The following is a 26,341-nucleotide window of genomic DNA, read 5'->3' on the forward strand; positions in this document are numbered from 1 at the left end:
TGTGTGTGTGTCTGTGTGTGTGTGTGTGTGTGTGTGTGTGTGTGTCCTACTATGACACGTTGCTGTGTTTTCTAACTGACCAAAAAGAGAAAAAAAAAGAAAAATAGTTGATTTGAGTTTTGGGAATCGTTACTTCTTGAAGGAAAGGGGCATGTGTTGGGGAAGTTTGTGATTACTACTCAGAATTGTGTTGAGGAGTACAGTAAAATAGAGTCCACGAAGTGATGTTGGACAGATGTAGCCTTAGTGCTGGTTGCCTAGCCTCCTAGATAATGAAACCATTTATAAGGCTTAAACCGTACCAGCAGTCGTAATAGGGGCCTCCATTATAGAGGCTTTATAATTTCCTTGCTTTTTCCTTTTAGAGCCTCTGTTGTTCCTCTGAATTACCCCTGAATGATTTATGCTCACTGGTCTGGCCACTGATAGACCCTGGCAACACAGATAGAAACACACTTAGGGGCTTTTTTTTTTTCCTTCGGTGTGTAAACACACTGCATTAAAAGCCAACTTGTTTCAAACAGCCGAACACATTTGCCCCCGCCGCGGTGTCATCTCGCTCGTCAAACACCGCGGTGTCACAGCCAATCAGGGGGCTCCGGGGGCAACGCAGGCCATTTAACCTGAGCAAACACGGCGGTGTCGCGAAAGCCGAGGACGACTTAAGAGCCCGAGCAAACACCGGCGAGAGCCATCGGGCACGAATCAAGGCGGCCCGGCTGAGGACAAGTCACTCCCGTAATGGCTTTGTGATGACTCAAGATCGAGCGGCCATCTGTTAGTTACAGTGGGGGGGGGGGGGACCGCAATTCGCAGTTCAGATACACAGAATATTAGCTGGTAGTGCAGCGGAGGAGGGGAGGATTTTGGCCAGTGGCACAGGATGTAAAGCATATGTCCATAAATGGTAAATATGTCGATAGCGGAGGCCCCCGATTCCCTGAACTGGGGCCAGATAACAGGATTTGCATGGTGATTTTCAGCCTCAGTGACACGACACCTTCAGAAGGTGTAAGACGCCTAATCCTGCAAGTGACCTTAAGACTCTTCCCCATACACACACACACACACACACACACACACACACACACACACACACACACAGGTGGAAAACACTGCATCAGAAACTCTGACCGCCGACATGAAAAACTCACCACATATTTAAAGCGCAGAGGAGTTTGCATGAGATTTGAATGATGTGCGTTTGAATAAACCGCAGTCATTTGTGTTCGGTCTATAACCGTGAAGTTCATTGAACGGCAAAAGTCAAACCACATGCAGCCTCGGAGGCCTCAAAAGTACCCCCCCCCCATGAAAAACATCTAGACAGCATGGTTGGAATAAATATTCAGATCCTTTTGATGAATAAAAGTTATGGACGGCGTTCCACGTGAAAAGCTTTAATTTAATCCTCTTTATTATCAGGAATACGTAGGCCTACTTATATATAAGTACTTGTGATGCATTATTATATTACTGGATTCTTAGTACTGATGCGTCCACACGTTAGCAGTTTATTAATGTCGAAGCTAATTTTACCCATTGTGAACGCTGTTGGGTTTAATTTGCATTTCATGTTTTTAAATTCTTAATCTGCAAAGTAGCGAGTAACTAAATGTAGTGGAGCATAAAGCAGTAATGTTTCCTCTGAAATGTAGTGTGGTATAATTATTAAGTAAATGTACTCTCCACTACTGCTAAAAACTCCATAAAATGTTGAAATTATTTGGATCATTTTCATGTCATATACAGTATATGTATAAACGTATTTTTAACTCATTTACACTCAAATACCAACACTTTTACAAGCCAAAAAAGTACAGAATTAAACTATAATTTACTGTAAACAGCCTGTAAAATATCCACCATATTTAAGTTTCTATTGTGGAAATTAAAAAAAAAAGAAAGAATGACCCACAGACACACTTTCCTCAAAAGAACTGCGACTGCGTGGTTTTTAAAAAATTAGAAGTTATTCTAAGAATCACGGTGCAATATGCGAGGACTTCCTCGAGCGGACTGCACCGATGATTAAACACAGACGATGTTGTTTGCCACAATCTCCCGTGCGATACAGACAGAGTTTCATAATGCACTTAGAGGGTACTATTGTGTGTGTACAGCACTTACTTCACGGGTTATTACTGCAGATTACTGCCGTCGTAGAGGAGGAAAACCCAGATTAGAAGTCTCATTCGTCATATTCAAAGCTTCGCCCGCCGCTCTCTGGTTTTGCACACGTCGGATTAGATGTTGTTAAATATCCTCAGGGAAGCAATCAGGTGTTTTAAGTTAAGGGCAATTCCCTCGTCTGCAGACAATCAATAAAAAGGAACCAGAGTGGGGACTGTAATAGGGTTGGCTTGTAACCTGCGCTGACAAATTAAGGCAAGTAGTGTTTTTTCATTACTTACACATCCGTTTTCATTTTTCCCATCAGTGGAAGCAATTAAACAATGCTTCCTTAAATTAGTCATTGATTTTTTTTTTTTTTTTTTTTTTTTTTTTTTAGCAATAGTGACACTTTGCAGAAGGAAATAATAACTTTAAGGGAGTGTTGCTGGTTGCTTCTTTTTTCTTTTTTTTTTCATTACTGCCAGTCTTGTAAGAGCAGAAACAATTCACCTACATGAAAAAGTGGTGTCTTAAATTAGCCATTGATTTTTCCTCAGGTGTCACTTTGGTTAAATGCGTTGAGGTCGGGGGTTTTCTCTCCAACCTGGAAATTGACAAGAGGCCATAATCTATTAGTCCTTTAGTCTTTTTCTGCAAAAATCTATGACCTGAAGCTGTTTTCTGCCAGAGAAGAAGTGCTAAATGTTAAGCTTCAGAGTGGAAATCAGACAGATGACAAAGCCAAGAGAAGAAATGATGCGGCTTTAAACAATAACACTTTTATGTGACGATTAATTACGTAAAAATGTGTTTTTTCCAGAACTATTTTATTACAGAATTTTTACGCCGTTGCCGATCCCATCCCACACACGTGAACACCGAGAAACAAAACTCAGACCAGATTCTTTTTTTAATGCTCAAATAGAACAGAAACAAACAAAAAGTCAAAATAATAATAATAATAATAATAATAAAAAAAAGAGAAATCCAGAATAGCAGGTCGTAACTGCCGCACTTCTTTTCTTTTTTTTTCTTCTTCTTCTTGAGACTAGAAAATACACTTACAATTTGAAGCAGCAACAAAATGTGCATTTACCTGATTATACAATGGAACATTATTTTTGTTATAACATGAATGTGTTTTTTTTTTTAAATCGCATTATAAGACTCTAAATATTCCTTATACCTTTTTTTTTTTTTTTTTTTTAACCAAAAATCAAAAAGGCAAAAGCAAAAATGTACACGTCATGTTCACCTGGAACAAAACAGAAAACAAATCAGGGAAATATTTGACTTTATGATTTTTTTTCCCCCTAGCTTTTTATTATTTAAGCCGATAAAATCTTATTTTTTTGGGGGGGTGGGGGGTGGGGTGGGGTGGGGTGCAAATAATAATCCTGAATGTGTTGGTTGTCCACTTTGACTGTACAGACAAGTTCACCTGTTATTCAACGGAACACCTGGATGACAAACGAACGCCGCCCATTCAGAATACAAAGGAAAACTGCTGTTTACAGTGAATGAGTTAATTTACAGCGGCTTGGAGCTTTATTGAATTATCTTAAACACAGGCCGTATTTTCATCAGCACATTCCCATGATGCACCCTTGCTTCTTTACGTCACTACCCCGAGAGGCTTCTTTAAGAGAATGATTCATGTCAATACGACAGGGGAAAAAAAAACAACAACACACAGTTAAGATGAGATCTGCAGTTTGATTGGACGAGGGGATCGTTGACGAGATCAAACTGGCTGATGGCCGTTTAATGTCTCTTTCATCGTCACGTCAGTCTATAATCATGTCACTTCACCATCGAAGCGTCAATACGTTGCCAGTATTCACTTTAGGATGAGCATGAAGGTACGAGGACGGCCGTTTGAGACTAGAGGAGCGATCGTCCTTCGATTGGACGAGTCTCTTTTGCAGGAAGTCTTAAGATTCAGTCCCTCGGGTGACGGTGAGTCCTGTCTCACCGGGGCGCCGCGTGCTCGAAAAACCACGAGAATAAAAAAAAACAAACAAACAAAATGATTCCCACATTAATGTACAAACACAAACAACGGTTAAAAAGCCAACCACGTAGCTAGCCCCTGGCAGGTTAACACCGCGCTTCCTGTCCATAAAGTGCTTTCTCCATCCTGCTGTGCGGCTTGGGAAAAAAAGAAGAAAAAAAAAGTGTGTTTATGTGAGAGAGAGAGAGAGAGAGAGATAAGGGAAGCTCCGCTGCATGTGTGTGTTTGTGTGTGTGTGTGTGTGTGTGTGTGTGTGTGTGTGTGTGTTCAGTCTTATTCCCGGAGCGACTGTGAATTAGAGGACATGACAGTCTCAGGTGTATGGACGGAGGCGGGGGAGGGGTGGAGTGGAGTGGAGTGGAGGTGTGTGTGTGTGTGTGTGTGTGTGTGTGTGTGTGTGTGTGTGTGTGTGTGTGTGTGTGTGTGTGTGTGTGTGTGTGTTTTAATGGGCTGGCGTTAATAAACGTAGCCCTCGCTGTAGGGGTGCGGCGGGCAGTAGGGCCCCTCCTGCACGTAGGCCATGTTTTCGTCAAAGTGCGACAGCGGCACCGTGTCCTCCTCGTTGATCTGCCGCTCCATGTCCGTCTTCAGCACCGGCCGCTGATTGTCGGGAAACGCCATGGAGAACAAGGCCTCGGGGTCGCACACGAACTTGTAGACGTATCTCTCGCCGGCCACCTGGACGGACACGGACACGGACGGGACAGGGGGACAAATGAGTGGGGAGGACATTTTGGTTTCGGACATTTCTGAAACTGTGAGAGCACTGATGAATCACCGGAGATGTTATCATGTTATGATCCTTTTAACGGCGGACGTGTTGACGTTCGTAGCCGGTAAACACGGTCGAACTGATGAAAAATAATAACGCATTATATTTAGTGTGTCACAGTCGTCCGCGTGCTCAAAAACCGGGTCGCTGGCCCACCGAAATGGAACGGGGCCACACTGAGTGTGATTAATTACACCTGTGTTCACCCTGCAATCACAAGTCAAACGCAGGTTTAACTCAATCAGTGTCCCGAATCCATGCTGCATACAAACTCTAAGCAGGCTTTGAGTATGTAGTGTATCTAAATCAGGATTAAAAACTCCCTTAACTTGTTGTTGGTTTAATCTATTTACCCACAGTGCATTGCACAAAGGAAATGGAGGAGCTGCCAACTTTTACAGCTGGTAGAAATTAAGATTGTGGAAGTTGCTGAACAAATCTAAATAACCAGGAAAGTCTCTTCAAGTTTAACTGGCCATCGCATGTTAAAGTTGTACTTTTTGACGGCCGTCTGAAGTATTGTATCATTTAATGTCAGTATAAAACCGTGAAGCGTGTTGATTTCTCGTATACTAACTGCAAACACAGTACACGACCAAGGAGACAGGAATGAGAACGTGTGTCCGTAACACGGAGGAGCGCCGATTTGGATATTCTCTTTAACTCAAGTGTGCAAGAACAAAGGTTTCAAAGCCTCGCCTCTTCATCAGGGTCAGTGCTTCTGAGACGCTCCGCCTCCTTTTTATAAGCTGCCATGAGGAAGGGGAGGAGTTAGCGCTCGCTCCTCCTTTCACACAGGTGCTATCAATCAGGCTCTTATTGAGGATCTGAGCTCCGAACTTTTCATCTTAAAAAAGGTGAGTTCTCATGATTTGAGCAACAGCCCAACAGAGATCTGGATTGTCTTCACTTTTCATTGTTTCATGCATATATTCTCTGTCTTCTATTGTCTTTTATTTTACCTTTTGCATGATTCCCTTCTCGTAGTAGTAGCGCAACGACCGGCTGAGCTTGTCGTAGTTCATCGCCGGTCGATTCTTCTGTATCCCCCACCGGCGTGCCACCTTTGCGGCACACACACACGCACACACACACACACACACACACGGAGAAACGACACAAAAGGCAGAGTGGGTAAACAGAACCAGACATTAAAACACACAAAAAAAACACGCACGGTTCTTTCCCTGATTTTCCGCTGAAACGTTAAACAAACGTATTAATCCATATTGTGCTAATAACAGTCATTAGAGTGAGTCCAGCCTCGGCAGACCTGACCAGGGATGTGTTCATTAGGAGCTTGTCACACACCCAGCGGAGGAGGCAGCAGATGTTGCAGCACCTGTCTACCAGACCACCCACCCACCACCACCGGGCCTCGCAGTCCAAACCCACAGCCCCCCCCCCCCCGCGGCGCTGTTCGCCAGCTTCTCCTCTGCAGATTCTACTCTCTCCTGCTCGTCTCCTTTTTTTGTTCAATTATTTCAGCTTTTTTTTTTTCCCCTTCGGAGCCTTTTGTACTTTTCTCGCTGACATGCCACACCTGCCTGTGAAAAGGCAGAATCCGCGAGCTAAACGCTTGTCCGCCCCCCCCCCCTTCCAAAGCGAGTGCGTTCGGTCACCTGATGGCATGAATGGGCCCCCCTGTTAGCTGCAGCTGGCCCGCGCCTCTAGACACTGTCGGGCTGCGTGGACCGCTGCCAGGTACCCACTCTATCTCCACCCCCCCCCCCCACACCCACCCACCCACGCCTGCAACCTGCATCCTCCTCCATCCTCAAACAGCGAGCGACAGGGACTGAGCCCCACTGTGTGTGATGTGGGCCGCTCACAGACTCGGCCTCTGTTTCCATTTCAAAAGGCCCAAACCGTCAACATGGCTTATATTTTTAGGAATACGGCCCGCGAAATATTTAGCAGGGCGTCGGCCTTAAGGGGTCTCAGCTCGATGGATGTGGTCGAGTACAAAGTAAATATATATATATATATATATATATATATAAAAAAAAAAAACGATTAAGGCAGATCCAGAACTGACTTGATCACTTTTAGAGCAGAGAGTGTTATTTTGATATTGTCTTATTCTGCCTGGATGTATCACGCAACCTTTAATATTTCCAATGAATCTGTTGTTATTAATGTCTATTAAATGTCAGGAAATGGTGAAAAATGGCCATCACGACTTCCCAGATCAGAAGTAGACGTCCTCATATTGTTTGTTTTTTTATCACGCCAGCAGCTCAAAACCTAAAAATATTCAGTTATCAATGATAAAATCGATGATGTGGGTGACCGTGGCTAAGTGGAGAGCAGGGCCGCCTTTCAATCAGAGGGTCGACGGTTCGATCCCCGGCTCCTGCTCTGCTAGTCTCATGTCAGTGTGTCTTTGAGCAAGACACTTAACCCCAAAAAAAATAAATGTCTCCTGTAGCTGCGTCTACGGTGTGTAGCTAGATACTGAACTGTAAGTCGCTTTGGATGAAAGCGTCTGCTAAATGACTGTAATGTAAAAAAAACTTGTTTGAGAAGCTGGAATCATCAAAAGTTTGGCATTTTTCCTTTTGAATAAATGATTCAAATTTTGACAGAATAAACAGACTACAGTACACAAGTAACATGTGTTGAGAATTACAATGTGGTGGTGAAAATCAAGAATTCCGCTTGTTTTTCTGTATGTAAAGTGACCTCCTGTTGCGTAAAAAAGGTGCCTCAAATCCAATCCATTGCTAACGTACAGATTCTATGCCAAGACATTTAAATAAACAGTAACAACGTCCCTCTGAGCCCCTCACCTCCTCTGGCTCGATGAGTTTGAACTCCATGCCGCGGCCGGTCCAGGCGATGAAGTGGGAGTTGGACGGGTCGTCCAGCAGAGCCACCAGGAACTGCCAGAGCTGCAGCGAGCCTCTGCGCTGGTACGACGGGCCCTCGCGGTAGAGGCCCGACTCCTGCTTGATGTCACCTAGACGACACACAACGGACCATTACTGTTGCTTGTCTTTCTTTGGAAAACGCACGAAAAAATGAGGAGTAACTTTTGGTGAGATATATCATATAAACCGTTTATGAGGATACGTTGGTTTTCAATAACACATTGATGAAACAAAGCTGTGATTAAATGTATAGCTCTTTAAAAAATGGCTGGTTTTACCTGTTCATGATAATACAATTGGATATAATTTAGATTTTTAATGTAGAATTGAAAAGAACTCACCTTCAACCTTTTCAGGCACCACGCAGGTGTCATCGTAGATATGCCTCGCCACTTTGTCGAACATACAACCTGGAAAACAGGACAGAAAAGGGGAGCGTTTGACATCATATTCAGCCCAAATTCAAAGCGCACGATCACGACATTGACCCGTGTCATCGGCGGTACCTTCGGTCCTGTTGGCGTGAGCCAGGTAGCCGTCTTGCCGCAGGTAGACAGAATGGCAGCTAGGCACTTCTGCTGAAAGCCAGGCAAAGAAACGGGAGAAGTGGGTGTTAAAGGGCCCGAAGGCAAGCACGAGGAACACTATCTCGCTTATCTGAGAGCAGTCAAAGCCTGTTCACTCAATGCACCACTGGCTCTGATTAAAGAACGTGCCCCCCAGCACCGGCTCCCAGCCGCAGGCCGGCTCACTATATCACCCTGCTAATACTCGCCGCCGGCGTCTCCACTCGGAGGAAGATTTACTACCGAAACAGAAAAAACGCGGCGGCGTGATGCAAGTCATAACGCGGCGGGGCTCAACGTAAAGCTTTTACAGTTTTCACTTCTTCGCTGTGTTACTGCGTCACTGTGTGGTTTTTTTTGGGTTTTTTTTATATTTAAAGGCCCTGAAAACGCATTTTCTCAGTCAGGTGGTGATTGCGTGCGATCGGATTTTACATGAACAGACTGGCAAAAATGAAAACCGTTTTGGTTGTTTCAGAGGAGAATGAAGTGGGCGGAGCTCAGTTGGAAAAAAAACAAATTTTCATATAAAAACACACCCACACAGGTGAGTTTTCAAAGTCTTTTTCAATGTAAAAAAACACTTTGATTGCTGCATATTTAGTCCTTTTTATTGACTGCAATAGAGAACATTAATATAATATAGTTGACGTGTCGTTTTTAGGGGCTTTAAAATGTGCAAAATATGGGTGGTGCCTCTCTTACATCGAGGATCACTTTGTCTTGACTCCACCTGTCACATATCTGTTTATTATTTCTTTCCTTCATCAACATCACAGACAAGAGAACCTGGATTCCCAGACATTTTGCAGAATAATCGTTTTGTTTTTTTTCCATCTCATTTGAAAGATTTTGAACCTAAAATTGTTCCACCGCTTGCATCTAATCCCCTCGTTCTCTAAAGAGAACGCCGGTGTTTAGGCTTAAGTTTACTGCGCTCCGTATGTCAGATCCTCCCACAACACAGACGTCGCGGCTCGTGATCAAGAAAACGGCCAAACGGGGTTACGGAGCGAATGTTCAATAAACAGACTGAGGCCCTTCATTTAGGCCCATAAACATTTCTCTGAACTTCATCAAAGTAATGGGCTTGTAGAGGAAATTGCTGCTAATGAAATTACCAGCTCCCCTCCCATCCTTTCCAACAGGCCTGCTCCAGTCGACATGCTCCACTGTGACTAATAAATCCACTCTGATGCTCCATCTTGGAGACACAGGACAGTACGGGACAGCGGTGCACACGAGACCTCAATGAACCAAAATGTACCTCCTGTCTTTATGTTGAATCTGTATAGTGCTGCTGGATACTTGTGACGACTAGAAGCTAATAATTGAACTTCATGGTTCTTTGTGCGTCAGTGAAATGTTCATCTAACGTCCTGACTTGCTTGGAAACAAGTAACTAGTTTAACAGTTAATCCATAAGCATTTGGAACATTGATTAATCGTTTAAGCCATTTATTTTACGGGCCGGTTCTGGCTTCTTAAATTTGAACATTTCTCTGTTTTTATCGTTATGAATTAAATATATTTTGGTTTTAGACGGTTGGTCTGACAAAACAAAGAAATTCAAGACTAAGCTTTTTTGTTTGTTTGCCCTTTTAGAATTAATAATTGAGAAAGAAATTGAGAAAAAGAATGTAATAGAAGATAAATCAATAATAGGAATTATTGCTAGGCGCAGCCCTGATCTTTAGACGTATTTATGCTAATTGGTTACAACCTGGAAGCTACACACAGGGTGTTTTTGTATCTGGAAGTGTCAATAAATACATCTACAGCAAAGTAAAAAAACCCGAAATCCCAGTTTTCCTCGACAGAAACTGCAGAGCTGCTGTCGTGAAAACAAAGACGGACTAACGTTAACAGAGAGCTGAAAGAGCCCCAGTGTTTTTTCTACCGCCATGGGAAGAGGCGACTTTTTCTCCCTGACTGGTCACACAGACTCTCCTCCAGCTCGGCCTCTCCTGGGTCCTCTCTGTCCCGCCTTGTGAATGAACCCAGCGGTCCGGCGTATGTCCACTCATGTTCCCATGTTGCCCCCGGGCTCCGCCGAGGCCCGCGGGCTGATGATTAGCTCCCTTTGCTCTCCTACTAAAGGGAGCGGACAAGCGTGGGAGGACGGATTTTGGATCGTGACCAGACATAGCAAGGCCCCCTGACCCCCCCCACCCCACCCCTTTTCCTCTTTCTTATTAGAGCGCCACAGGAAATGGCGACCGGCACAGACACCCGGCCCAACCAGATCCCCTGCCCTAATAATGGGCAAACTCAATAAACGCCACCCCCCTCCTCCCACGCCTTCTCCCATTCCTGAAATGATAACGCTCTGGCAGCTGCTCTCTCTCTCTCTCTCTCTCTCTCTCTCTCTCTCTCTCTCTCTCTCTCTCTCTCCATACCTCTTATCGGGGTGAACCAGCGCCTTTCACCTTCAAGCCTCCTCACCTGAGTCGTAGGTGAAGTCCCTCGGCTCCTGTTTGATCATCATGGCGGCCGGGTACGCGTGGGGCAGCGGCGCCCCCATCACGGCCGGGTGTTCGAACAGTGGGTCGGGGTACTCCTGCTTGAAGCCCTGAGGAGGGAAGGGGATGTTGGGCTCGGACATCTGCCTGTGGTAGATGGGCCGGCCGTCCCGGGCCATCGTGGGCGGGGAGGGGAACGAGTGGCACGGCTCTGAGAGCTGACGGCGAAATCTGAGGAGCAACGCAAGAGTCAGAGGATTCATTATGAGTCGGACGTCCATGTGGTTTACTTTGACCCTGTTCACAGAAGAAATAGAAGTTAAAACAATACAATAATCTATAGACTAATTGATATAACGTCTAGCTGATGGGTAATTGTGCTGAACACACTGTTCCCAAAGGTCAAGAATGAACTTCGATGCTCAAATGAGATTTGACGTGAAACAACTTGAGCAAAGTAAGCAGGAAAAGCACAACAGAGAGCCTAAAACATATGAAATAAAAGGCCAAATATGATTTAGAGGTACTGCCAAGTCTTTTCAAATTTCAAAATAAAATAATATTTACTACAAACTGTGGCGGAATTCACTTGAACGACAGCTGTACATCCTAAAAACATGCTCCTCCAGTAGTGCTGACACTCAGTGGTATCCAACCTGTGGGTCAGGACCCCCAAAGGTGTCACAAGATTTATCTGAAGGGTCATCGTCCATAGCTGGACAGGAAGGCAGAAAATACTTTCAGTTTTTATGCTTTTTATTATTAATTACTGGATACTTCTACCTCCTCGAGCTTCTAAAATGATCCAACACGACCAGGAACAAATGGAAACCAGTGATGAAGGGTCACATGACGTGACATGGCGTTGCTTTATTTTAAGGGGCCACGAGCCAAAAAAGGTTGGGATCCATGAAATTCTGCATGAAAGTCACCGACATTCATTTTCCAGTGTATTGAGTTACGTTTTTGTCAGTCAGATTTAGCCGTTAGTTAACATTTGCTGCAGTTTGCTGGCTCCTCCCACTGAAAAACCCTGGACCAATGAGATTCCACCGTGACTGAAACGCTGATCCACATCACACGATAGTCTCCACATGTAAATGGGATGTAAATGTAAACGGCTGCGGTACCTGTGGTCCATAGAGTAGGCGCTGTCGGGGAGCGGCTGCGAGGCCGGTATGTGGGCGTAGGTCCTGTCTGGTTTGGGCGTCGGGGCCGCCGTGGGTGAGGCATGGTGGAGGGGGGACACGGGGGTGCTACAGGGGGGAGTCACTGGGCTGGAGGGCTTCATTCCTGCAGGCTGCTTCTGCTCATAGGCACTGTGGCAAACAAGAGGACGAGAGTCAAACATGCCTCTGGTGCTGCCAGTGTTTGGGTAGGAGGTGTGTCCGTATGGAATATGTTAATTACAGGATTTCATCATGAGCTTTGTTCTATATCTTACATGTGTTGGAAGAAGGCTTTGTCCTTACACTTGTGCTTCAGATGCTGTTGCTGACATGTTTTACAGTGGGTGAGGTAAATATGGAAGATACTTTGTGTGAAAAGAAAAAAATACAAAAATAGAGTGTTTAAAAATTAAAAGGCTCTTTTGTTATTTTACTTCATGTTACTTTATTTTCCAATACTTTAGCGCACCATGTCCGAGAAACAAATCTTTGACTTTGCAAACTGTCAAACAAAAGGTGGATTAAAACTCATTTTACAGAGCTTTTGCACTCCTTATCATGTTCAATTTGGTAAAAAAAAAAAAAAAAGGTCCTATATCCTCTTTTTGTTCGCACCACATTTGTCCTTCTACGATTGCTGTTAGCTCAGACGCATGCTGACTTGTTTTTCGGTGGATATATTAAGACGCATCACACCACCTCTTGGCGTACACGGTGGAGGTTTTAATGTAAAGCCAGCCCTGCCAAATGTTGGACTTTACGTTTTTTTTTTCTTCTCGTCACCAGGTGAGCGAATGAATCACACACATGATTCATCACTTATGAAACAGTTTCTCTCCGCACACAAGGTCATTATAGGAGCATGCAAAGAGAGTCAATGTTGGGTATAACAAATCAGTTCATTTGAAGTAAATTTGGACATTTGGACTGTACTGGATTTATTTAGAAATAAAATAAGGGATGTCAGGAGTTTCTAATTTGATATGAATTAAAGTAATTTTGAAAGAAATATGGAATGAATGAATTAAACAACAACTGAAGCTCAAGATGTAACTACCTGAAATAAACTGATGCCTGGTCAAAGCCTAAAATATAAAAATAATATTATAATAATAAAATAATATTCTACTAATGACATGACCGGATCTCAAATACTCCAAAAAATAATTTTCACCATTTCACAATAAAGCTCTTGTTGCTGCTTCAGGACGGAATGTGAAACCAAAATGACAAAATAGTGTGCCGTGCTTCTTTTTTAATGTTACCAATATAATAAATGTGGAAAGAGTTGTGATTTAGAGGAGTACTTGAAGTACGTCTCGGTGTCGTGCGGGGCCCACCTGACGTTGTAGGGGCACTTCTCTCCATACTGGAGTTTGAAGGGCCGTTCCTGACTACAGTTGGAGCTCAGCTCTGAACACGGGCTGTGCAGCTCCCTCTTGATCTTCAGCTGCAGTCCGTGGAAAGCCACTACGCACCGAGAGAGAGAGAGAGAGAGAGAGAGAGAGAGAGGGGGGAGAGAGAGAGAGAGAGAGAGAGAGAGAGAGAGAGAGACAAAGTCATTTAGATACTGAGCGACAACAAACCACCTCCCTATCAGCCTTGTTCGGTATCAGAGACTCTGGTTTTAAGAGCAGGTGCAGATCATTTTATTTTTTAATAAAAGTGCAGATTACTTCTTTTTTGGATATTGCTCAGTATTTATGCATAGCTTTACGGCAGAATATTATTTTAGGCAGGAAGAATAAACCCCTGAAATAGCATTTATACTCTCATTGAACAGAAATTCACGCAAATTAACTTGAATATTTTTAATTATTTTTTTTTAGGATTAGCAATTGTTCACGGCAGATTAACCGCTACCTCTATCGTCTGCAAAATCATTCACAAAAAAACATGGACGAAAACAATCAAATTACTATATTTTGCTGCTGGTTTTTAGAATGTGACGGCCCATTAAACAATATCTAACAAAAGGACAAAGCGTCTTCTGTGAACTACAGTATGGACCCGTTGCAGTACATATACTAATATGTGTGATTAAGACAATTCATGATGGATAAGTTGAAAGACTTTTGGAAGCATCCGTCCACCGACAGATTTGACATCCCTTCGACGTCGCCTACACAAACAACTCACTTCAAATCTCATTTGTTGGGCCTTTTATTCCTGACAGGGACTCTTTTAGTGAAATATGACAATCGTAAAACTGGATGTGCGGCGCGCTCCTGTAAATGCTTTATCTGCTTTCAGCTGGCTGTCAATACGTTCCAGACGTCAACAACGGGGCTCATTGATCTGGAGGGGTGGGGGGTGGGGGGGGGCTACCTATGGCCCCACAGTGAGCCCGGTGCATCTGAGAGGCTGTTAAGTGCCTGATCAGTCCTGATTAACATGCCATCATCTCAAGTCATGATCAACGCTAATCCAATTGGCTGCGCTTCTGACGAAACCCCCCCCCCCCCCCAGTCAGTCAGAATGAAGTCAGGCTCGGGTTGCATCGCCAATCGCCGTCTCACCGCGGTGAGGCCGTCCCCACAGCATCCCACGGTTGAAGGGAATGATTTTTAACTGAACGTTTGAGGCAAGAGAGAGACGGCCTGTTTTTTTTTTCCTGATTTAAAAACAGGGCGAGCCGAAATTATGAATGGAGAAGTTGAAGTACAAACATTTAGACATCCGATGACCCTAGAGATTCAAATCTGTGGTTTTGGGAGTATTTTTCTTTTAAACTCGCCCCAACATTCCGGACGGTCTCTACGGCCACAAGGAGCCCAGACAGGAGGATGTTTTTTGGGGGAGTTTTCTCACGGCTGACTGACAGCTGCCGTACGAGCAGGGGTCGATCTGCCAACACCCCATCTGACGCACAGCCGAGCCCCTGGGGGACGGGCCACACGGGCCCGGCATGACAAAGCTCAGGGGTTGTTCGCAGCCCTCGCTGGGGGCCCGACCTTTCCGGGTCATCGATCGGAGGTCAAAGAGACACTTCCTGAGGGGAGACCTTTGGCGACGGTGGCATGGCAGAGCCTCGTTAAGGGCTTACGGAGTCAAAACAATGCCGTAGTTATGAATGTTCAGCGTCACTTTAATTACCTACTGAAAACAAACATTTATTTCTTTTTTTTCTGAGTTCAAAACGTCTCCCCGTGACTTCTGGCTCACCACCTTTTTCTTCATTTAACACTGAATCGACATCACTTCATTCAATTTACATACGTCTATAAAAACGTCGTGTTTAACTACTGCGTCACATCAGCCATTAACAATAGCTTCTCGTGTGCTGCAGCGCAGGGCCTTAAATTAGAAATGGAAATGTCACAATAGATCTCGTCAGTGGGGTGCCAAGGTACACAAATCAATAGCGAGGGCATTGCTTCTGACGATAAACAGAGACTTCCTTTTTAGTCCAGAATGTCATGCCCATCACTGCTTGATTGCTCTCATTATCTACATATTGATTAGCCGAGATGGTACGGTGTTTAAACGTAGAAGCAGTTAGAACAATTACTGGGTCTATTTCGAATGCAAATGTTTTTTTTTTTGTCGTTGTGTTTTTTCTTCTGAGCCATTAGCTTAAATAGTCTGCAATTTTTTTTTAATCTTTGGTGTCGAGATTCAATAGAAATCTTTAAAAAAAAAACACAATTCCTTGTGTGTTTGAGTTTGTCCAAGATTTATTTAATCTTCATATATTTCCTCACAAAACTTGGTTCTAACGATTCAATTTTAGCTGCCATTTTTCTGGCAATCATTTTGGTACTTTGTCAAAGAACTCTTGGCCCCAAACGTTATGTATTCTCAGGTACAAATGGTGTGTTTTGGCAGAATCAGAGCCTGCGTTTGGCAGATATTTCTCCGGTCCATTCATAAAAAAAATACAGGTCTTTTGGCAACAGCGAAAAACCCTCCATTCCATTTTCACCTACTGTAGGTGCTCGCCTTTGCTGTTAAATGACGGAGGCTCAGATCTGCTGGTAACGTGTGGCCTCATTTTACACCTCCGCTACTATTTCGTTCCCTGCTAAGTTATGCTAATGGAAAGCATCTGTGTTGGAGTTTGAGACAAAGAAAATTCTCCTTCTCTCCTCCTTCAGCCTGAGGACACTTTCGCTTCGAGGCCGCTCACATGCTGCTTCTGTGCTGCATGGATGGAGAGTGCGAAGTCGACATTGAGAGAAACTGCCATAGCTTCCTGAGAGGTGATAAATCTGAGGCCACGAAAAAATAAAATAACACCCGGGGAAAGGAATTTCCTTTCTGATACAATCTTTGAAGCCACAAAACCCCTCGATGCAGATTATTTCTTTATCCCCATTTGCTTTTTTTTTTCTTTTTGTCTGTTGAACAGACTACCAAAGCACATACACATGTTGAAATATTGCTTTACTGCTAATAGGAATTCAGTAGAAACAGATGTAAAACTACAAGTGTGTAAAAAATGATTTACGTAACAATCCGCTAATTTAAAATGGAGTAAGAGTAGAGATTCAAATTCAAGACTATTCAGAGTATATATTTTACTGGATTCAAAATAAGATTCTGCAATTCATTAAACTCCTGTCAGAATATTTTACTGAGAAAAGAAATACTATTGTTGCCACACAAGTTGTTTACTTTGGTGATGCTACCAATTAGTTAGCACAGATAGCAACCTAGATAACAAATGTTTCGGCTTTCAACACAAAAAAATATTTTTTGGCTAATGCTAACTATCAAAATATTTTTCAACACATTTAATGCTAATTACCGTTACATTTCCGAAAGAAATATTATTGTTGCTACACTAGTTTTTTATTTTGATAATGCTAACAATAAGCTAGCATAGAGAGCGAACTAGCTAGTAAACAGTAAAGCTAACAACACAGGTGGACAAATTAGGTTTTGGCTAATGCTAACTATGCTACTATCGAAGACATGCTTCAGCATTTTGGTGTAAACTCTAGTTTACTTCACATTTGGTTCAATTGAAATTTGATGCAGACGATTAATGACTGACGAGTTAACGCTTCAATGACGAGTGACAAAATTTAGACCGCAGTGGATTTTATTTTGTAACTTAGTGCAACACTTGAGCCAGAATGTTCTCAGTAAAATGCTAACTCTGCAAGAACGTGTTAGCATTTTTTGCACTTCTAGTTCACTCGTCTTAAAGTCAGTGGGTTTTTGGTTTGATGCCTGAAATAAGGCCTGTGGTATATACATAAATACCCTAGTTTGAAAGTTTTAGCACCACTAAACGTCTTCACTAGAACCCTAGTCCTCCTTTAGCTCAGTGGTGGTGACGTGAAGTCATGTGGACGTGGGGTAGTTTGTTTATAGCCTAAAGCTAGCTTTTTTTTTTTATCTCTGGCGACTGTATTTACCCTTCAAAAATATAAAAACAGAGTTCATTTGTGAAGAATAAAACACGTAGGTATCATGAACATTTGTTTTCCACACATCTTATTTTCTGCAATAATCCAAAAGCCAATGGGAGTTTTCCTTTTTGTGGAGGGAACCAGTGCGATGCTAACTTCCTGGTTGGCCTACAAAAATAAGTAAATTACACTGACTTCACCGAAATAGGCCACTAAATTATCTTAAATAATAACGCTTAATAGGTATTATTCCTTATTGTCAACAAATCAACATGAACAGTAAATCTTTAAAAGAGGTCACAAATAATTCTTTACATTTTTAATAAGGCTGCAAAATTTCCTAAAACAGCTCGTCACTGTAGTTTTTAGCAAAGAAAAGTAAAAGATAGTTAACAGTTTTTGGAAAAGGAGCTCTATGGCACAGAAGAATACACTGTGTCAGCCTTCCGATACTCAGATACTACTAATACTTGTTAGTATGATTCATTTCCCGTTAGTTTTGGTCTTTTCTTGGTATTTGTTGACAATAAGTAGTACGCGTGAAAGCTGATTTCAGTGATGAGACTCCCTACATGTAATAACTTCCAACCTTACTTGTCCTTCTCTACAACTCCGAGATAAATCTCGTTCCAGCTTCATCTCTGGCTCTCTACCTTCCCGTCCGCCCCTCCGTCTCTCCGCTCGGTGAAACCCATATGGGAGAGCTGCCGGCTGGGATGCCTGCTCGTGCGCCCAACCACGGTGCCCTCACCCTCCCGCCATCTGTTAGTGCCTCTCCAGTCTGCTGCAGGTTTGCCAACAGGACATTTCAGATGGTCAGCAGTCTCCTGCCACCGTGGCCACCCACCCCGGCTACCTCTGAAGGACAACGGGACAGTCTCGGTGACCTCTGGGTTCTCTACTGTACGCCGCACCGCTCCTCCATCGTGGATGTGAGGAGTACGCTAATTCACACCAACGGGTCGGGATTTTCAGTTCACTGTTCGTGGTGTGTTCCCGAACAACAGAAAATCCAGAAAGAACTTGAGAGGGCAAAACATTTGAAGGACATAAAGGAGGAGGAGGATTATCTGTTTTTACACTCTAACGATGGTTTACTTAATCTAAGCTTGTCTTTATTCAGCCTGTGGAGCAAATAAGGCCTTAAATAAAGAAATTCATTAACAATATTTAACGAAAAAGTTGCAAAATCTGGGTAAGACAATTTAAAGACCGAATCATTTCAAAGGTTGATACTGATATTGTCATCCTGAGAATTGATGGTAAAAAAAAAAAAAGAGACATAGACCCCCCTCTGGTTTTTAATCTAAGCAACCAACAGGAACCTGCTTGAGGATCTCAGGCTGTGAACTGGCTCACAAAGGGTTAAAATGTCCAAATCTTTTTTTAAAAACTAACAATTAACTGTAAAACTAAGAGGTTAGCGATGCAAATTTCACACGTGACCTCTCCTCTTTGTTCTTGTTCCTCGCTCCTCTGCATTTTGTCCAACTTTGTTCCCAGGTTAAAGGGCATTGAGGACATAGGGAAGACTTGTTTTGTGTCTTTTCTCACAGTTTCACAGGCGTTTTGGCTCATCTGAAAGACATGTGCTTGCTCGGGGTCCCACTGAGCTCCACTCACTCCATTTCTGTCCCCACCTTGGCACTACTTCCTCCAGAAGTGGACCGTGCCAAGTCACCAGTCACCGTGTGCAACCACCGCGCACAACCAGGTGAAGTACGACCAACTACCTAATCCTCAATACTGCGAGTGTAAAAGCAGCCCAGGTCGGGCCAAAGACATTCTTATCAAACTGTTAAGAAGTATTTTAAAAAACAGAATATTTTTTTCTCATGCGGGATATAAAAAAACAGAGAAAGGAGGAAATAAAATCCTGCTTGCTTTCATACTGTATACCAGGAGGCCAACAAGCCTTCAACTGAAAAGGATAAATGCAGTATTAACTAATATTAAACTGCCGGATTTAGAAAATCTAACCACACTGGATGGTTTGCACAAAAAAGCACTTTGAGGAAAGGTCGTGCACGAGCAAGATTTTATTCTGAAAAAAATTCAAAACAGCCATCAATTGACAGCAGTTTGTCCTACCTGGAGTTAAAAATATCACTTCGACCCACTGGAAAAAAATAAAAAAAATCTGCCACAATATTTTGATGTTTATGCAAATATATCACAGTGCAATAATATCTCAGCGGTGGTGAGAGGTGCATGAGCAACAGAAGGAAAGGAGAGACAGATATAGAGACAGAGAGAGAGAGAGAGACCCCCCCCCCCCCTCCCCGACCCATACACCTGCAGAACTGCAAGACTGCTGCAGCTCTCCAGAGAGCACTTGTGCGAGCAAAGGTGAGGGTATCGAGAGACACGGAGAGAAACACACACACCACCACCACCACCACCACCGCCGCCGTGTTCACTCTCCCCGAGTACAAACACAGCCCGTCGAGACGAGTGAAAAAAAAAAAAAAAAAAAAGGAAAAAAGGGGAAAAACTACCACAGATGTTGACACACACACAAACACCAGCGTGCACACCAACACGGAAGAGGAAAAAAGCAACGCGGTCTCTTACTCACAGTTTTCAGTCTGGAAGTCTGGAACGAACTGCTCGTCATTGTCGGGAACTTGAGCTAAAGACACAAGCAGAGAAGAAGAAAGGGAATGATTGTTTCGGATGTTGATGGACAACGCGGCATTGATCACAGCTCTCCACAGCCCAGTACCCTCCTCTGGCAAACAGTCTCCTGGGATATTAGCTTGGCTCATCCCGGCGTTGTTCGCCTCCGCTGTCGGTTAAAGAACACCGAAAATATGTTTTACAGGAAATCGGGGCAAGAGGTATTTTCTTTTTCCTCGGTGCCAGTGTTGTGTTAAAAAAGAGAGAAAGTGTGATATGGTTAGGGTTAGGGTTGTGCTTCAACAGCCAAAAACATATCTTCATCTTCACATTTGTATCTATTGTTGAACTCTAGGAGTGTTATTTTTCTAAAAACAACAAAAAAATACAATTATTTTTTTTCTTAAATCTCTTAAAAAGAAAAGAAATCAGGAATGAAATGACAAAGTCCGTATAGTGGTCATTCTGGAGCTTTCTATCGATTGTCCAGTTTTAAAAACACTTTAAGGACCGCTTACATTTTTATTTAATTTAAAGTCATTTGTCTTAATTCTAGCGCAACAATCTGCCTTTTTTGTGTATCTTCACACAAACACTCACATCTAAAACAATTCTTTCCTTTATTTCTAGTGAAAAGAAGTTACCAGATTCAGATTTTTTTTTGGATTTAATAAAAGAGCTCGATAATAGAATAAAACAATTACTTGTGAGCAATCAGGAAATGCACCAAAATTTACAGATTAGACACCATCAATGTACAAAATAACCTTGAAATGTCACGAACGATTACGTCTGCCACCATTTTTCCGAAATGAGCTGCACAACAAACCACGTTCTCCAACAAACGCCAGCCTGCGAGGGTTTTAAATATCTTGCTTTAGGAGACCATCTACTTCCTGATTCCGCTTCCTGAGGTCGCCCTGTCCATTGACTGCTCCGCAGCCTCGGCCCTTGCTGCTCGCCAGCAGCCAAACACCCATTGTTAGCAGTATCTAATTGGCTTCTTCCCTACTGGTGAATCCACCTGTACCTACCGAGTCAGGTCTGTTCCAAACCCTCCCAATGCTTCCAACGCCCCTGCGCTCTCAGGCTAATGCTAAAATAATGAAGCCTTGCTCCGGCTCCGGCTCCAATTAGGCACGTACATATTTATATCACACATATTTACACTCGGTGACAGTTCTCCACGTCCCTCAAGCTCGTCTCTCTCTCTGGCGAAAGGCAAAGGGAGATTTAAATGTGTCATTAGCACGTCTATTTATACACACAATGAGGTGGATCCTCATTATCGCAGGATCGGTAACATGTCTCGACATGTCTAGATTTTGAAATGGAAAAAACACTGATTTTCCTTTATTTATTTTAGTCCTCTTGATATGATCGGTGATGTTTTTTTTTTTTTTCCCTGCCAGAGGTGTGAATTGAGGAGAGTAAACAATCAACAGATCAAGAGGCGAAATTGCTCCATATTTTCCAACAATGTCAAGCGGGTGAAGAGAGCAGCAAACAAAGACGTGTAATGATTTCACTCCAGATCCTGCTGTAGTTGAAGCCATCAGCTCTCTATTGTATGCAGTTCTTTTCAATGCAAGTTGCATTCAAGCCTGGTTGGAAAAACCGGTCATCTGGGAAACAACTTTGCTGTTTTACTGCTTTCTTAAAGGGCCCTGACACAAACAACAATGTATTAACTATGAAGAGATACAAAGGAAAGACCTTACATGATACTCAAACCTTCTAGAAGCTTCAACGCTTTGACTCTAATCTTTTTCTCAAAACCACAACATCCAAACCGAGACGAGAAAAATACGGAAACAAGGGTGGAACCCACAAACAAGCTCTCGTCCCATTAACGCAACACAAACTTTCAGGAAAACTTCAGAGAGCCTAACTTGGAAAGGGACAAAGAGAGGAGAGATGAGAAACACCCCCCCCCCCCCCCCCCCCCCAAAAAAAAAGAAAGGCAGCAAGTGTTTGTGCCCAAAAAGGAAGTACAGGATGGATGAGTCACCGGCCTCAGTCTGTGAATGAGCCAGCTGATCTCTGCAACAAACTCCTGGGGAGGACCGGCGGAGCTGGAAACCTGCCGCCATTCACAAAACAACAACAAAAAAAAAAAAGAGAAAAAAGGAGAAGGACAGAAGGACAGAAGGGAAAAAAAGGGAGCGAGGAGGAAAGGAGAGAAGTTGTAAACACGAGGCCTGAGCAAAGAGAGAATATCTCCTGCTGATTTTTAGAGAGAAAATATGAACTCACTGAATTAACAAAAGCAAATAAAGTCTCAAAAATTATCTTTTTTTTTTCCCAGAAAGAAAGGTGCTTCAATAAGTCTTTAAGAAGAAGAGAGAGCTGGGTGGCGGTGGAGGGCAGCAGGGGTTTGTGGGGGTCAAACCTGTCAGCTGACGAACGCCCTCAACCTCTTTGAGTCGGAAATTCAGTCCGTCTCCCATAATTCCTCCCTCTTGTTCCAATTACCTGAACTAATAAATCTTAGAAAATGGGAAGGTATTCCTTTTCATCTTAATGGACAGGAAGTCATTCATTAAATCTACAAATCTCGAAGCGTACATCATCACGTTGATCCATGACAGGCAGAACTGTAATCTTTAACAGTAATACCTCTTATCGGACGCCGCCGTCTCTTCTCTCACTTTGGATACTGAAATATTAAAAATCGTGTCTTATTCTTTTTTTTTTTTTTTTTTGATTTTTGCACGCCCCGCGGTGCACACCGCGCCGCGCCGCCCTCATAACCTAACTGCTGCTCAGATTTCGGGCTCGACCGCTCCAGTATCTGTTTCAACGCACACTTTTACATTTTTTAAAAGCTTTGGATTGCACTGCGAGCATTTTCAAAGGTGTTAAAGAATAGATGGAGCCTATGAATGATTGAGGGTCTTCTTCACCTGTGTGAAGGGGGCGAGTTAAAATCTCTCCAGACACTTTTTCCAAAGGGGATGTATTACGACTCAATCCTTATTTAAAAGGAGAAAAAAAAAGTATTGAAGTTGATTCACTTATACTGTGCACTTGAGAGGTCTACTTTACAACTAGAATGATGGCTTCACAGCCTGAGCACTGACGGATGTGTTCATGGCAATACTGCGATACAAAAGAAAATACACCTTTTAAAACGTCTAATTGACTTGATTTACAAAATAAAACAGGATAAAATCAAATATGTTAATGTGTGCCTTTTTTATTACAGTCAATGTCAAAATGTTGGAATAATTTCTAATTATATAAATTACAATTAAAGGACTAAGAAATAACTCAAACTGTAATTTTACACATTACAACTGATTCTAAAAATTACTTTTTAGGAATTAAACGCAAACTTTTAATGTTTAACAATTAGGTTTTTCTATTCTTATAACAGTGTATGTTTAAACGAGTAGGTGCAGTCTTGTGTTACTATTGAGACAAGCAGTTTAAAAATATATATTTTTACCACAGTGCTTTGGCTTGTTTGCAGTAAAAATACGTGTAGTTTGTTTTACTTTTCAGATTTTTATACACGCAAAAAAAGAGTTTAAATCATCCTTTTCCAAGCAGTTATGTGCTTTCACGCTGTACAACTTGACTCTGTTTGGATTCCTCAGTTTTACTCTGATGGAGAAAATCACAAACAACGTCTAACCCTGAATATATTCCACTTTTCACTGTTAATTCTCTAAAACACTCTGCTCACATATAAACTTTCAGATTACATGCAATAGTCAAAGCGAGTTGCATCTCAGTGAGTGCAAAAGTCGAGCAAAGAAAGCAGGAGGAACATGCACATGCACATAAAAACGCTTCAAAGTCAAATAAATAACATGAACAATATTCACCACTGACCAAAACTTCGGTGCTGCAGACACGGTGGAAAGAGGACACTCGCACTTAAATCCTGAAGCATCACGTCTCAGTTAGACCACAATGAGCAAGTCTTGCCATTAGAGAAAAAAAATACTAAAAAGCAAAGAAATGGATAAATATATATATATATATATATTTTAAGTCAATCACCGCTTTCAGAGACTGATTCTGGTGTTTTAAAAGTCTGCGAATTAAAAGAAAAATTATAGATCCATTCTTTTTTTTTTTGCTGCCAAGAAATGAAACTGAAGATGACAAGGTGGTGGTACAGCTGGAGCAGATAGAGAGGTGTGCTGAGAGGAAGCAGAGAGAGAGAGAGAGACAGAGAGAGAGAGAGAGAGAGAGAGAGAGAGAGAGAGGGAGGGAGGGAGGGAGGGAGAGCAGATGAGACAGTGAGAGAGAGAGAGGCAGAGAGAGAGAGAGAGAGAGAGAGCTGGTAGGCTCCAGCAGAGCTCTGGTGGAGGTGGAGGTGGAGGCTGGCGTGCGGCGCGTTAGCTCCTGCCAAAAGCAGAAGAGACAGTGAGCGTCGGAGAGCCTTCTCCTGGTAATTTGTGATGACACTCTCTGGGTAGAGCCTCCTCTGTCTCCCTCAAGACCCCCTCGCTCACAGTCTCTAATGTATGCATGACACACAAGGTGCCTCTTCCACACAGGCTTTTAATTGGACTGCGACGCTAGGCTTGTAACTCCAGGCAGCCCCCCCCCCCCCCCCCCCCCCACAAACCATCTCTCCTCCTTATTTTTTTTTTTTTTTGCTTGAGATTTAAAATACTCACCTTCTGCCAGCCAAGTCTCCTGCAGCTGACTGAGGTCCTGGAAGAGCTCTGGAGGGAAGAAGCAGAGAAACAAGGCTTGAAGGCAGTAAAAAAAAAAAAAAAAAAAAAAAAAAACACAATCAAAGCCCTGGAGGAGCATCAGAAACGACCGACTTCATTACGGCGGGCCGATCCGCCGTCAGAGCCCTTTTCGGAGCTCAGTGGGCACGTGTGCGGCTAATAACAAGTCAATTTGTGTCTCTGACCACTGACGGAGGCTTGCGAGAATCATCACAGGCCGCTGTGTTGTAATTGAGATTCTGTAGTTAGCAGCGCAGGTGGCCACAAACCAATTGAATTTTGCTAAATGTTTAGGAGCCGTGAAATTAACTTCTCCCTCTTGCCCTCTCGCTTACCTTCGGTGTCCAGAGCCAGGTCGGACTTAATGAATTTTCTCTTTCTGTCATTTGCCGGCCTCTCGCAGCTCGTCGTATTTCCTAGTGGCTTCTGCAACAAAACAACAACAACAACAACAAAAAAAAAAAAAGAGAGAGACACAAATCAATTTATTCTTTTCCATCATTGGAGCAGTGATTCTGTTGTTGGCTGCAGTGCACGTGCAACTAAAAGAGCCTCAATGAGCCACTCATTTGATGCCTCTCACACACACACACACACACACACACACACACACACACACACTTCCAAAGCCATGCAAAGGGACCTCATTAGATATAATTAACAAGTTTCAACACGGTGCATGACCAATAACACTGTGTGTATAGTAGTGGGCACCTTGTTTAGCGGTTGATCTTTGATTATTAGATGGAACTTAAATGGTCCCTGAGGGAGAAATGAGTCTTGGCCGCAGCAGGAAGAAAGAAAGACGAGAGATGAGATCAGAACCAATAGAGAAGTTGTTAGAGAGAAGAACAGACGTTTGGAACAAAGAAAAGATATTAAAGGTGATGTGAGAGGTCTGCGTTTGTTACTGGATTTGCTCCCACGTTTTTTTTTTTTTGTGGTCAATGACAACTCACTTTGGAGTTACAGTAAGGCACTTGCTGGTCGTGAAATCTGTCCATTCTGCGCCGCTGTGGCTTTTAATTGACGAGCGATCTGCAGAGTCCCCCAGAGTCTCCAGTCCGGTCCCCCTTCAAAAGAACCGAGATGGATGGAAAGCAGAAAAAGAAAGAGGACAATGAATGAACGGCTCGTTCATTAAGGCGCAGTTCAGTTCAGGGACCTCTTGTCGGCGTTTTTAAGACGGGGGGAAAATTGCCGACGAAAACACCTCCGGCGACGCTGTAAAGTTAAGTTGACAAGCTGCAAATTTCGTGCGTAAACGAGGCGCGACGGGCTGCAGGGCGCTCCGACATGTTTGACACGATAGAATAAACTTATGAAGCAAAGGAAGTGTGTGTGGAGGGGGGGGGGGGGGGGGGGTGGATAAAAACCCAACAACAACTAGCGTGCAACTTACCCAGAGACCTCGCTTTTCATCCGCGCGCGGAGTGCCACGGAGCGGCTGCAAGATGCTCACGGTCCCGCTGCTGCCTGCGCTTCTCTCCGCCGCTCACTGTGTCGCTTTCTAGCGGCTTGGCATCGCCTCCCGGGGCCTCCCATGGAAACAAGCCGCACTCCGCTTCCTATTGGTTGTCAATGTCTTTCACCGGATCGGATTGCTGGCAGTCAATCACGCACGGGCTGCGGGCGGTAAAGCATCGGAGAAACATGAGAGTATGATAGTAAAAAAAAAAAAAAAAAAAAAAAGG

The 26,341-nt window shown here is 43.3% G+C and overlaps 1 protein-coding gene across 4 annotated transcripts; it reads right to left on the bottom strand.

Annotated features, from left to right (window-relative positions):
- Window positions 1-3,007: 3,007 nt before the first annotated feature.
- etv1 (ETS variant transcription factor 1) lies at window positions 3,008-26,324 on the bottom strand. Of its 4 annotated transcripts, none has more exons than XM_068735838.1 (13): window positions 26,050-26,324; window positions 25,607-25,720; window positions 24,983-25,073; window positions 24,588-24,635; window positions 19,910-19,963; window positions 13,312-13,441; window positions 11,933-12,121; window positions 10,786-11,033; window positions 8,281-8,349; window positions 8,116-8,184; window positions 7,694-7,863; window positions 5,864-5,965; window positions 3,008-4,807 (listed from the first exon to the last, which is right to left on the bottom strand). In XM_068735838.1, the coding sequence occupies exons 2-13, from the start codon at window positions 25,649-25,651 to the stop codon at window positions 4,586-4,588; spliced, it is 1,437 nt and encodes a 478-aa protein (XP_068591939.1). In that variant the 5' UTR covers window positions 25,652-25,720; window positions 26,050-26,324; the 3' UTR covers window positions 3,008-4,585. The 4 variants fall into 4 exon arrangements, with proteins under 4 accessions (XP_068591939.1, XP_068591938.1, XP_068591941.1 ...); XM_068735837.1 differs by having other exon boundaries at window positions 8,281-8,352; XM_068735840.1 differs by lacking the exons at window positions 24,588-24,635; window positions 24,983-25,073; window positions 25,607-25,720; window positions 26,050-26,324 and adding an exon at window positions 23,791-24,139.
- Window positions 26,325-26,341: the final 17 nt, after the last annotated feature.

The sequence above is a fragment of the Cebidichthys violaceus genome, unplaced genomic scaffold, assembly GCF_023349555.1.
Source record: "Cebidichthys violaceus isolate CVI_PGR_0920_01 unplaced genomic scaffold, fCebVio1.0.p SCAF_7, whole genome shotgun sequence".
NCBI lineage: Eukaryota > Metazoa > Chordata > Actinopteri > Perciformes > Stichaeidae > Cebidichthys > Cebidichthys violaceus.